We start from the raw sequence: 13,264 nt of genomic DNA, 5'->3' as shown, positions 1-13,264 counted from the left end.
CCATGAATTTTGCAGTGCTGGTGCAGGGAAGCCCAGGGCCCAGCAGCCCCAGGAACCAGTGGCAGCAGCCGGGGCCCCCGGCCATCACCTCCATATTGGTTCACATAACAAACTTTATGTGGCAGGGGTGGAGATGAGGGGTTCGGAGTGTGGGAGGGGGCTCAGGGCCAGGGATGAGGGGTCTGTGGTGCAGGTTGCCCCAGGGCTGCAGTGAGGAAAGAGGACTCCCCCCAGCCCTCTCTTGCTACAGCAGTTTGGGGCCGGGGGAGAGGCGCCTCTCCCCTGCCACTCCAGTGGGGGTAGGCTGGGCTGAGGGAGGGGCTCCTCTCCCCGGCAGCTCTGGTGGGCCTGGGCTGGGCTGGCCGAGGAAGGGGCGCATCTCCCCTGGCCGAGGCAGGTCCGTGCTGGGGCTGGCGGGGAGGGGCGCCTCTCTTGCTGCCACAGGTCTGCGCTGGGGCCGGCAGGGAGAGGCATCTCTCCCTGCCGCAGCCCTGAGCCCCAGTGCAGGGCTTAATAGGCAGCTGCGTGGCCGCTCAGCTTAGAGGGAATTTAAGTCGGAGCCTCCTACTATCAGCTCTTATGGGGGGCCGGGGAGCGGTGCCAAGATGGCGGAGAGTGACACGGAATCAGGGATCAAGGCATTGGAGACCCGTGCCAAGGGGTGGTGATTGGTGCCGCAGAGTCAGCGACCGGCGCCGAGAAGAGGATGACCAGTAGCAGAGAGACGTCGCTGGGGCTGTGGTGTTGTCAACCGGTGCCGGGACTCTGAGGACCGGCATTGGACAAGCAACCATTGCAGTGGGCCCATGGGTGGCTTCCCTTTGGAAGGGGGTGTCTTCACTGACTCTGCAGCTGAAGGCAAGACCTGCGGTGTGAGTGGCACTGGTAGAGCCAAGAGGTCCCTGGCCGCCTGAAATGCCTCCGACGTTGAAAGCACCACCAGGTACAAGGGTCCCCTACCGCTCCTGGAAGTCAGAGGTGGTTCCCTTACTGGGCTTGGAGCCCTGGCGGAGAGGCTGCCTCTTGCCACTCTAAAGAGGGCAAATGGCCTGATACGGGTCCTGTGCCCGCCACCCCTTCTTTGTCTTTCTTCAACACAGGGAAACGTCCTCGATCTGTGCGCTGCTTCCTCTGCTGCTTGCTCAGCGACAGTGACGGTGAACAGTCCCGAGGTGAGCCCGGGGCCAGTGGAGCACTCTGTACCGACATCCATGTGCTCGGTGCCGAGTCAGAGTGGGATGAGTCTGAGGATGGTTTAAGTGCCGCCTTCATCAGCAAGGCTTTTGGATGGATCTCTCTGTCCTGTGTGTCCTCGGCCTGAAGCCCTTACAAATTTCTGCACTTGTCTTTGATGTGCGTCTGCCCCAGACACTTTAAACGGCTTGTGTGGGGGTTGCTGACTGGCACAGACTTGTGTCAGGCAGAACACAGTTTGAAGCCAGGGGAACAGAGCATGCCCCATCCCTCGGACAATGTCCTGAAGGGACTACTAACTAGCTGAACTTAACTAACTGTTAAAACTAAGAAATAACTACGTACAAGAACTGTAGAAGAAAAACCACTAGGCGCACTTGCTATCGTAAGGGAGAAAGGCATTCCAGCAACCGTCATGGGCAGTAAGGAGGAACTGAGAGCGTGCACGGATAGTAATAAGGAACGGAGGGAGCCTCATATAACAGCACATGAGTGCAGGGCTCCAGGGGGCGCCAGAGCTGGCCCTATGGATTCTTCCAAGGCAAAAATCTCGGGCAGCCATGCATGTGGTGGGCACGCACACACCTAACATGAGCAAGCACTTGAAGAATAAATGGACATGCAGTCTCTCTGCCTCAGTCTCTGAGAAGGTATTAAGAGGCAGCTGAGGCACACTTCCTTATCTGCCCTCATCTGGGAGCACCAGGAGTTGCACTGCACAGAGCGGACACTGCTTTACAGTCTCCAGTCGAGGGTTCATAGGTGCGTGCACATAGGGACACAGATTTTAAGAAAGAGGAGTAGCAGCTTTCTTTTAAAATAATCCCCCTGGGCTTTCCTGAACTGACAAAAGGGGAGTGAGCCAGAAACCTCACCTCTAACAGGTACTCTACAATGCAGCATGTGTGCAGATTATGACTAAACCCCAACTTGCCAGCATGGAAAGGAAAACACGGTCCCTTTCTTGGGAGCTTTTAGATATAGGTGGAAGTGTTTAATTCAGGAAAGTTACCACACTGACAGCTCTATAGAAGAAAAAATTTAAATTTTAAAGCAGGAAATGCAAAGATTTCACACAAAGTGAATGAAATCAACAGATCACATTCTAATTCTCTGCCTCTTGTAAAAAATTTTTATAAGAAATATAAAACCAGAAGGCTCCTCTCACAAGCTACAGCAGACCCCAGCAACAGCCATTTACATTAGGGCACAAGGAGAGCACAGGAAGACTGTTTGGCTTAGAAAAGGAATAATTAAGGGGGGATATAATAGAGGTCTACAAAATCATGAATGATGTAGACAAAGCGAACAAGGAAGCGTTATTTATTCCTTCGTGTAACACAGGAGTCAGGAGTCACCCAATGAAATTAACAGGCCGCAGGTTTAAAACAAAAGGAAGTATTTCTTCACACAACACACGGTCAACTTTTTAACTCGTTGCCAGGGGGTGCTGTGAAGGCCAAAAATATAACTAGGTTCAAAAAGAACTAGATAAGGTCATGGAAGATAAGTCCATCAATGGCTATTAGCCAAGATGGGCAGGGACACAGCCCCTTGGCTCTGCGTATCTAAGCCTCTGACTACCGGAAGCCGGGAGTCGATAATTGCCTTGTACTGTTCACTCCCTCTGAAGCATCTGGTACTGGCCACTGTCAGAAGACAGGATACTGGGCTAAAGGGACCATTGATCTGACCCACTATGGCCATTCTTATGTTCCTATGAGGAAACCACTTTTTTGGTGTTTTCAGGAATTCATAAGATACCGGTAGTTATTCACACCTGCATTGGTTCAGAAACGTACCCAGTAGCCCTTGGCGGGCCTGCTCCTTCAGCTCTCGAACCACCAGGAGGCGCTTTCTGTGGCGAGTGAACGTTGTTTTCTGAGACTCCAGAAACACCAAATAATTTCTCTGGGCTGCATGAGAGAGCAGATGGTGCAGAAAGGCCAGGAAGGTGTTAGGTTCAGACCAAAGATAAATAAGCACATTCTCAAATTTAAAAACCTTTTCCAATTCCCTTTGGAAGCAGTGCTAGGGCCAACACGTGTTTGTATTGTTAACATGTATTGTGTTAGTTTTCTGAAGCCTAGGAGCCCAGCACAGTGGGGGCAGAACTGTTCAGGAATCACACAGGGTGGATGGAAATTCAAAGCTTAAAAAAAGCCAACAGGAGCTTAAAGGTAGGTTGCTAAACCCAGAGTGCCAAAGGCAGCCACGTGCCTAGCCTGGGGTTTAGAAGCCTAACTTGAAGCTCCTGTTTGTAAGGCTCGTGGCCACAGTACTAGTGACCCTTCTTCTATTCTGCTTTCATTAAGATGGTTCAGGAGAACAGAGCACCCAACTCCCAGCCCCAACACCAAGAGAAGGAGAATTCTCCAGCTATATCAGCCCAGCCTTCCTTTAGCCCTCAAAGCAGGAGAAGGAAGGCTAAGCCACCCTGAAACTCCTCCACAGAGGAGCTCCATATACACACACTTTCCCTGCACACAGCTCTGTCTATGCGCTTCCTTTACTAACCAACAATATTCCTATTTTCCAGCCTGACTCTCCCCCATTCACATAAATCCCATCACGCAACACTGATGTCTGAGCAAATTTTGCCACTGATCTCAAGGAGGGTAAGATTGAGTAAAAAATGCTTGTCACTTGCTGCATGCTAAGCTGTGCTGAGGAGAGTCAGATGTGAGTATGTAACCCACATACCTCCTGGGTGTGGTGCCCTGTCCCATCTAGTGGCACCGAGACCACTTGGAGAGAGCGATATTAATGAGTCTGCTCTACAGCCTTAGCTAAGGGCCATGTGGCTTTTAGCTCTTGCAGTAGAGGCTCATGTATTTAGCTCCAGAGGTCCCAGGTTCAATCCTATCTGCCGACGACCATGGTTTGTCGGTGTGACAAGTGGGGGCTCGTCCGGGATTTCAACTGGGAAGTCTCTGAAGCTCAGGATGTGCTTCCTCAGCTAGGAGAAGTATGTAACCCACACACCTCCTGGGTGTGGTTCTCTGTCCCATCTAGTGGCATTGGAGAGAGATATTAATGAGTCTGCTACAGCCTTAGCTAAGGCACACGTGGCTTTTAGCTCATGCAGTAGAGGCTCATGTATTTCGCTCCAGAGGTCCCAGGTTCGATCCTGCCCACTGACAACCAGGGTCTGTCAGTGTTACAAACAGCCATCCACTTGTAACTAGGCAGAGCCAATGAACAACCTTCCAAACATCTTCTGATGCCAGGTCTCACCACATTCCCTAGGACTCCATTACAAACAAGCAGAGAGCCCCCCACGTGGAGGACTCCTCACAACAGTAAGAGACTCACCTTCTAGGACAGCAGGTTTGAAGTTGGTCTCCAGAATGTCTAGTCTGCCATATTTGTGAATCTGGGGAGAGAGCAAGGTGAGGAAGTGGAGAGTTCTCTCAGGAGACAGACCACACACAGTCTCACACTAGGAACTCTCTAGGAGTTAGTACTTTGGAATGCCCTTACTAGTCTCAAGGCTTCTTCCCAGATGGTCCCTTCCAAGAGCAGGAGCACAGCCTCTTCATAGTCCTGGGGAAAGGAGACCAAGTATGCAATGGTTACTGTCCTACAATCAGGCGTTACCTCTGGCACGGAGCACTGGGCTCCTGGATTGCACCCTCTCAAGCACAGTTCCCATTCACAACTGTACTGCAGTCAGTGCCAGGAAATCCTGCCTGAAGCCAATCTACATATTTTCAGCATAAGGACATCTTAACCCCAAGCTTTGTTGATTTTCTCCTCCACTATCCTCCCTGCCATCCTAAAACCTAGCCCGTCAATGCCAGGGCCAGCATCACTCCTGGGCAGCCACTCACTCCACAGGCATGTGAGAAGAAAGACTGGCTTCAAGTTCCTTACAGCAGAGGGCAAAAATCAAGTCTACTTAAGTGTTTGTACAAGTATGGCTTAAACTGCAACACATCCAGTGCCAGTATTCTTCAATAGCTATCGCTGCAGCAGGCACGGACAGGCTCCTTTCAGGACTCTTGGCAGCCAACTGAAATTTATTAAACCCAGCTCGACCATATCACTGACAAGTCCCCTCCATAAACACTTGGGACCACACAACAGGCTTTGTTGTCCTGTCCTATAGCTTCTGCTTAGCTTCTATTCATCCCCAGGCTGGTTAATCTTTTTGTCAGAGGTGCCAAACAGATGGAGTCTACATGACAGTGAGGGGACATAAGCCCTGGGTGGAGAGATCGGTAGGAGGGCAGGCAGATGGGAGGGTGTCACCAGGGTGCACGGTACCTGTGCATACTGCTCCAGGAGTATGGCTGCCTCAGCATGTTTCTTCTGTTCAACTAGTTTTCCTACAAGAGAAGGACAGAATTAAGTATTTCAGGAATAGCTGGAGTTTGGGTCCAGACAAGAGACCTGATCTAAAAGTGGAGGATGCCCACCACTGGGGCTAATGAAACCGCAGTGTCAGTCTGTAGCATCCATGAGCCCACTAATACTAATTCCTCTGGCTGGCTGAAGGAAGCCTGTTTGCATCCATCTTCCCTATGCCTAGGGAAGAGAGAGACAGGAGTGAGAGAGAGAGAGAGAGAGAACGAACATGCGGGCGTGTAAGTAATAGCAAATGGAGGTTTCCTTTATTTAAACTTGAGCCAGACCTTACAGATCTTGCTCATGCAGAACTTGCCCCAGCCTTCCCACTGCCAGCATGAGGTCTGCAGGAACAGTCATCCCTTCTCTGCTCAAGGAGCGCTCATCTCTCAGACCAGAAATGGGTGTAAAGGAGAGAGAGGAAAAGCAGCTGTGCCATGAAAATTCCCCAGCAGCTTTGCCATATATCTTCCTACTGTATTTTCCACTCCATGCATCTGATGAAGTGGGTTTTAGCCCATGAAAGCTTATGCTTTGTTAGTCTCTAAGGTGCCACAAGTCCTCCTCGTTCTTTTTGTACATGACAAGAGAATCCAGAGAGCCCAACTCAGACTGGGGCCCCATGATGTCTGGTGCTTCACAAACAGGCTGCGGTCTGCACAGACAAAGAGAGGGAAAAGAAATGGAAAAGACGAGAAACGACTTCCCCAGGCTCACCCGGCAGGGCAGGGCAGGGCAGGGACCAGAACCCAGGTCTCCTGACTCCCAGCCCACTGCCCTGCCCCCTGGGTCCCAGTGCTGCACTATCCAGTTAAGCTTTTTAGAAAGCTGTTTTAAAACCAACAGCTTCTAATAAGAGTCAGATTTTTAAAGCCCAAAGGGGCCACTGTGATCATCCTGCCTGCCCTTCCGTGTAACTCAGGCCATAGGACTTCCCTGAATTAATTCCTTAATTAATTCCTAACTGAACTAGACTCTCTCTTTTAGAAAAGCTCTTGGTTTAAAGCTGCCAGCGATGGAACTCTCAGCACGACTTTTGGTAAGGAGGTCAGACTGGATGATGACAGTGGTCCTGTTTGGCATTGAATCTATGAAAAAAATTGTTCCAATGGTTAATTCCCCTCACTGCTCACAATTTACACCTTACGTCCCATCTAGCTTTGTCCAGCTCCATCTTCCCACCACTGGATCTGTCAGACCCCTGTTTGCTGGACTGAACAGCCCGCCGCCTCACAATCCTCTTCCCTATGCAGGGAGCTGCATTAACTCACCATTTAAGTTACAGGAATAACAACCAATGAGAGAGCGGGCACACAGGAGCCAAGGGCTTCCGGCAAACCAGCAGGGAGGAGGGTGCACCAGAGCCATGCCGCCCTGCTGGGGCCAACCCCACTGTATCCCAACACACTGAGTTACATTTACCTGCCCTGGAGGAGGGTGGGGTCTGCAAGGGAGTCATTTTGGTCACATTGTGAGTGGGGACTGGGGGAGCAGATTGTACAGGGACCATTAAACCCACTGATGTGTTATTGGGTCAATTTTTAGAACAGTGGTCCCAAAATTTTTGAGGGACCCTTACCTCTGTCCATGCCCCCCTCTGACCCCCCCGAGCCGGGAGCAGGGCCATGGCTGGGGGCAGAGATATGGACAGGGGTAAGGGGGCCGAGGGTGGGGCCGCAGCTGGGAGCGGGGCTGCGGCTGTGGTCGGAGCCGCGACCAGGCTGCGGTGGGGGCCGGCAGCTGGGCCCGTGGCCTGGTGAGGCTCCTCTCCCAACCTTGCCCTGACCTTCAGCTCCAGGCCAGGAACAGAGCCGTGGCCAAGGCTAGGAGTTGGTGTGGGGCCGGGACTGGGAATGGGGCCAGGAGCTGTGGAGGCAGCTGGGCGCAGGACCAGAGCAGGGCTGGATGGGGCTCCACCCCCGCCCATAAGGCTGGCTCAGGCCCCATTGCAACCCTCCCCCCAACGTTCTTCTACACCTCACTAGGGGGGCAGGCCCTACACTTTGGGGACCTCTGTTCTAGAACAAGCGAATATGCTTCCTTCCACAGCCTTTCCTCTCACAAGCAGTCCTGTACGTGGGGATAGCGCTGAGCTACGCAAGAGCTCTGCCCAGTGCCACTAGGCCTGGACGAGACACGGGGCTTCGCTGTTGCAGAACGGTGTGAAAACTAAGTGGTTTTGGCAAAGTGTGTCAGAAGAGAAGCTCAACACACCTCCACCAGAGGAGGATGCAGAAGACAGCTCGCTGGAACGGTTTGCTTCAGGCTAGTGGAGTATCTAAGGGTATTCCCCCTTGATGGTCCTGGCTCATGCAATGAATTACATGCCTCCTAGGCAGCTAAGCACACCAGGCCTGGATAAGGATGCTGTGGCATGGCATGGTGCACCTCTTAGCAATATTTCAGCTCTATGCTCAGTCCTTTTTCCCTGAGGGTCTTGGCCGCTGAAAAACCTAGGCTTTTGCTGCAAAAAGAACCTGACATTCTCAGTGAAGGGTCAGAAAGTTCCACACTGAACCAGTGACTACTGATGGCCACCTGTGTGATGTGCACCCAACAACTCTTACCTGCCAGGCTCCTTGCAAGGCCAGCCAGCTGATCTGCCGTGTAACCAAGCCGAGAGGCCATGCAAAGGGCCAGCTGCCAGCTGCCACTGCTCAGAAAGGCATCGAGGGCTCTCTCAAATGCACCGCAGCGGGCAAAGATCAGTCCAGCCTGCTCATACAGATGCTTCTGGTTCAAGTGCTCCCCAAAGGCACTGCCGACAGCCTGCGAGAGTCAGACCAAACAACAACAATGGAATCACCAGCAGGCCTGAAGAAAGAGGAGCCAAGGAAATTGGTCCTGGTTTAGCTAACAGTAGCCAGCTGGCTCCCAGTCAGAGTCTCAGGGCTTAGAGACGGCCCTGACCAACGTCCCAGGGCACAAGCATGCACAGGCGCTGTCTCTCTCTCTCTCTCACACGTGACGAGAGCGCACAGGCATGCGCACATGCATACTGCTCTGCACCTCCTGGGTCTGGGTAGGTTCTCAGGGCAGCTGTCATGCAGGCAGTGTGAAGCCCACCTTGGCAAGGTCCCATGAGGCCAAGGCCTGGGTTTGGTTGCAGGACAGCAGTTCTCTCGCTGCTGAGGCTTTCTGCCCATAATAGGTCAGTTATTGCACAAGCTGCAAGGTGACTTCAGAAGGGCAATGGGGAGATCTCTCAGGAAACACACGCGGGGGGGTGGGGTGGGGGGGGTGAAGGAACAGCAATGCTGCACAGGACTGGGACCTGAGCAGCAGCTCTTGCCCCTGCCCCAAAATGAGGGGGATGGGGAGCATTGCAGACACTTCTCATTAATAACATCCCCTCCCCTACCCACCGAGCAGCAGTAAGAGCAGCTGCCGTTCACCATTAAACAAACAAAAAAAAACCCCCAAAAAAATCAAACAAAAAGAGTTTGTAAGTGCAGTGCAAAGAATAGGAGTTCCTGCTTTCAAGCATTCCATATTAACCCCTTGCAGCCAACAGGGGCCAGCCTTTCATGAGCACAGCAGACCCACTCCCTAGGTTCACAGCGCGTGTCACGCACCTTGTGTTCTGGAGTATCAGGTGGATACAACTTCAGGGCTTCGTTATACAAATTCTGATCCTTCACCAAGTTCAGAAATTCAGAGAAGTGCTCTGGACCTGAGGGAAACAATTCACTGTCCTCCAGTGGTACAGACACAGCATGGCAGGGTCCACGACTCTCACCAGTTCACTTGCACTGCAGGAAAGGCTGGCTGGTTGAGCTGTGGGGCCATAGCACAACTTACCAACTACACCAGTGATACGCAGACTGGGGCTCGTGATCCACAAGGGGCTCTTTGCAACACATGATACTAGAAGACTGTGCGATTTAATTATTAACCAATCAGGATGCTTTTACCATGGTATTAACTAGGCCTGTCAAGCTATTAAAAAAATTAATCACACAATTAAAAAATTAATCACGATTAATCGCACTGTTAAACAATAATAGAATACCATGTATTTAAATATTTTTTGAGTTTTCTACATTTTCAAATATACTGATTTCAATGACAACACAGAATACGAAGCGCAGTGTTCACTCTATATTTATTTTTGATTACAAGTATTAGCACTGTAAAAAAACCAAAAGGAAGAGTGATTCAATTCATCTCATACAAGTACTGTAGTGCAATCTCTTGATCATGAAAGTTGAATTTACAAATTTAAAATTACGTACAAAAAATGCATTAAAAAATGTAAAATTTTAGAACCTGCAAGTCCACTCAATTCTACTTTTTGTTCACCCAATCACTCAAACAAGTTTGCTTACATTTGCAGGAGATAATGCTGCCCGCTGCTTGTTTACAACATCACCTGAAAGTGAGAACAGGCGTTCTCACGGCACTGTTTTGCCGGCGTCGCAAGATATTTACATGCCAGATGTGCTAAAGATTCATATGTCCCTTCATGCTTCAACCACTATTCCAGACGACAGGCTTCCATGCTGATGACGGGTTCTGCTCGATAACAATCCAAAGCAGTATGGACCGAGGCATGTTCATTTTCATTATGAGAGTCAGATGCCCCCAGCAGAAGACTGATTTTTTTTTTTGGTGGTTCAGGCTCTGTAGTTTCCGCATTGGAGTGTTGCTCTTTTAAGACTTCTGAAAGCATGCTCCATACCTCGTCCCTCTCAGATTTTGGAAGGCACTTCAGATTCTTAAACCTTGGGTCGAGTGCTGTAGCTATCTTTAGAAATCTCATATTGGTACTGCGGCAGAGTTCCGACCTTGTCCCCATGGGTCCCGCACTTCCAGGCAGTTTATGCTAGCCCCAGAGGCTCACTGCGACACTCCATGTAGCCCTTCTCTGTCTAGGGCCAGGGTTACAGTCTACTGAGCCCTTTTCATCATAAGCCAGCAAGGAGGTTGGTGAGAACTCCCACAGTCTCTGTTGTCCCTATGGGCTTATTCCTGAACAGTTTAGCCTCCTATCCTGACAGGGGCCTGTCTTCCCCTCCCAGGAGGTTTTTCTGTAGTGGCGGGTTGGGGGAAACCTGGGCTCGCCCTCTACTCCGGGTTCCGGCCCAGGGACCCTAATGGCAGCAGCTGTTGGCAGCCGACCTTTCACTGCCAGAGTTGCTACATTTTCCTGGGCCACTTCCCCACAGCTCTCCCGCTTCTCTCTCTTAATGCCTTCTTCACCCTTACCATATGGCTCTCTTTCCAGCGGCTTGAGGTTGTCTTCATTACCCAGCCCTTCAGCAGCACTTCCTCTCCTCTGGCTCCCCTCGGCCTGACAGGAGTGAGCCCTTTTAGAGTATCAGAGGGGCCTTAATTAGAGTCAGGTGTTCACATTAGCTTAATGGCCTCACCTGACTCTCTGCAGGTTAATTGGAGTCAGGTGTCAGTCAGGGAACAGAAAATTGCTTATCCAGTGGCCAGTATATCTGCCTTCTACTACTCTACTCTACTGTACCCAACGGGCCTAGGTCTATCACAGTACCTTCTTTGCATTTTGTGAAATCTGCAGTGAAATTGTTCTTGAAATGAACAACATGTGCTGGGTCATCATCCAAGACTGCTGTAACATGAAATATATGGCATAATGTGGGTAAAACAGAGCTGGGGACATACAATTCTCCCTCAAGGAATTCAGTCACAAATTTAATTAACACACTTTTTTTTTAAATGAGCTTCATCAGCATGGAAGCATGTCCTCTGGAATGGTGGCCAAAGCATGAAGGGGAATATGAATGTTTAGCATATCTGGCACATAAATACCTTGCAGTGCCAGTTACAAAAGTGCCATGCAAATGCCTGTTCTCATTTTCTGGTGACATTGTAAATAAGAAGTGGGCAGCATTATCTCCTGTCAATGTAAACAAACTTGTTTGTCTTAACGATTGGCTGAACAAGAAGTAGGACTGAGTGGACTTCTAGGCTCTGAAGTTGTACATTGTTTTGTTTTTGAGTGCAGTTATGTAACAAAAAAAAAAATCTACATTTGTAAGTTGCACTTTTACAACAAAGAGATTGCACTCCAATACTTTTATGAGGTGGACTGAAAAATACTATTTCTTTTATCATTTTTGCAGTGGAAATATTTGTAATAAAAAATAACATACACTTTGATTTCAATTACAACACAGAATACAATGTATATATGAAAACGTAGAAAAAATCCAAAATATTAATAAGGTTCAATTAGTATTCTATTAACAGTGCAATTAATTTTTTTAATCACGATTAGTTTTTTTGAGTTAATCGCATGAGTTAACTGCAATTAATTGACAGCCCTATTATTAACCAATTCTAGTTCATAAAATAATAGTACTTGCTCAGTCATTTTGCTGTAAGAAATATATACAAGTTAAATATGTCCTCGGTCCTACTGTGTAAATATGAATCTACAGAACTACAGTAAATGAACAAAGAGTTCACACTCCTGTGCTGATCACTGATTTGGCTCCTGAACCACTGAGATCCGAGTATCACCGAGCTACAGCTTAGCTTCTGTAGGACAGGGGATGCAGGCCTGGACCCACCACAGCTTTTGTCGTAGGAGCCAGGATTGTTTCCTGGCCACAACCTGAACAACAATGAAGCAATCTGAGCCATTCAGGACACAGGAACTAATGACCGTGCCATTATTTCAGCCACACAATGCCATCTTTGCATGCCCACAACAAAACAGAGCCTAACGATCAACTTGCTTCCTTTACAAGCCACTTTTACGACAGAACTTGTACTTCAGCAAAGGAGCCCTCCATAAAAAGTGTCTTTCCAAAGCAAGGTATATAATCAAGTAATGAAGTTAAACCGTGCAACAGCAACAAAGCGAAACAAGGATCCCACACTGTCTTTCTGGGACACTCATTTTCTTTTTACCCTATTCTGTAGAAGGAAGTGAAATGCTACAACAGAGAATCATGTCCCAGAGACACAATACGTGCAGGGCACTTACCACATTTGCTGAGGTGGCAGAGTGCCTTCTTGTACCTTTTCAGATATTTGTCTATAGTGTAGTGTTGATAGTTGGTTTCCATTTTCCGGAGGGTGTTTAAGAATGGCAGGTACTCCTTAGGGTCCTGAAAAGCACATCAGATAACTGCATTGCCCCTTATATGCCAAACTGCTCAGTCAAATAATATCCTGGCAACTGCATCTCTCCCAACATGCAGCCCATAATTAGCAAGGAAAGCTGGAACTACCAATCAAATCTGCTAGCTTGAGAGTTACTAAATATCACTCCCTCTGGATGGTTTACAGCAGTGGCTCTCAACCTTTCCAGACTACTGAACCCCTTTCAAGAGTCTGATTTGTCTTGCGTACCCCCAAGTTTCAGCTCAACTTAAGAACTACTTGCTTACAAGATCAGACATAAAAATACAAAAATGTCACAGCACACTAGTACTGAAAAATTGCTTACTTTCTCATTTTTACCACATAACTATAAAATAAATTGACTGGAATACAAATATTGTACTTACGTTTCAGTATATAGAGAAGTATAAACAAGTCATTGTCTACATGAAACGTTAGTTTGCACTGACTTCGCTAATGCTTTTTATGTAGCCTGTTGTAAAACTAGGCAAATATCTAGATGAGTTGATGTATCCTCTGGATGACCTCTGCGTACCCACAAGGGTACACGTAACCCCAGTTCAGAACCACTAGTTTATGATTTTAGGCCCTTCTAGCTAGTTCATTACTGGCTTTG

The 13,264-nt window shown here is 48.9% G+C and overlaps 1 protein-coding gene across 6 annotated transcripts in view; it reads right to left on the bottom strand.

Moving 5' to 3' along the window:
* Nucleotides 1-13,264, bottom strand: part of ELP1 (elongator acetyltransferase complex subunit 1) — a 113,893-nt gene that overhangs the window by 12,017 nt on the left and 88,612 nt on the right. For all 6 annotated transcript variants that reach the window (XM_074953692.1, XM_074953694.1, XM_074953693.1 and 3 more), the window contains 7 exons: nt 12,509-12,632; nt 9,120-9,217; nt 8,112-8,313; nt 5,464-5,525; nt 4,678-4,740; nt 4,510-4,570; nt 2,997-3,110 (listed from right to left, as the gene is read on the bottom strand). In XM_074953692.1, coding sequence (XP_074809793.1) covers nt 2,997-3,110; nt 4,510-4,570; nt 4,678-4,740; nt 5,464-5,525; nt 8,112-8,313; nt 9,120-9,217; nt 12,509-12,632 — 724 coding nt within the window. The remainder of the gene's footprint in view (nt 1-2,996; nt 3,111-4,509; nt 4,571-4,677; nt 4,741-5,463; nt 5,526-8,111; nt 8,314-9,119; nt 9,218-12,508; nt 12,633-13,264) is intronic.

Source organism: Natator depressus, chromosome 5, assembly GCF_965152275.1.
Source record: "Natator depressus isolate rNatDep1 chromosome 5, rNatDep2.hap1, whole genome shotgun sequence".
NCBI classification, from domain to species: Eukaryota; Metazoa; Chordata; order Testudines; family Cheloniidae; genus Natator; species Natator depressus.
Note: the sequence above shows the minus strand (reverse complement) of the source record. Positions and strands in the feature narration are given on the sequence as shown.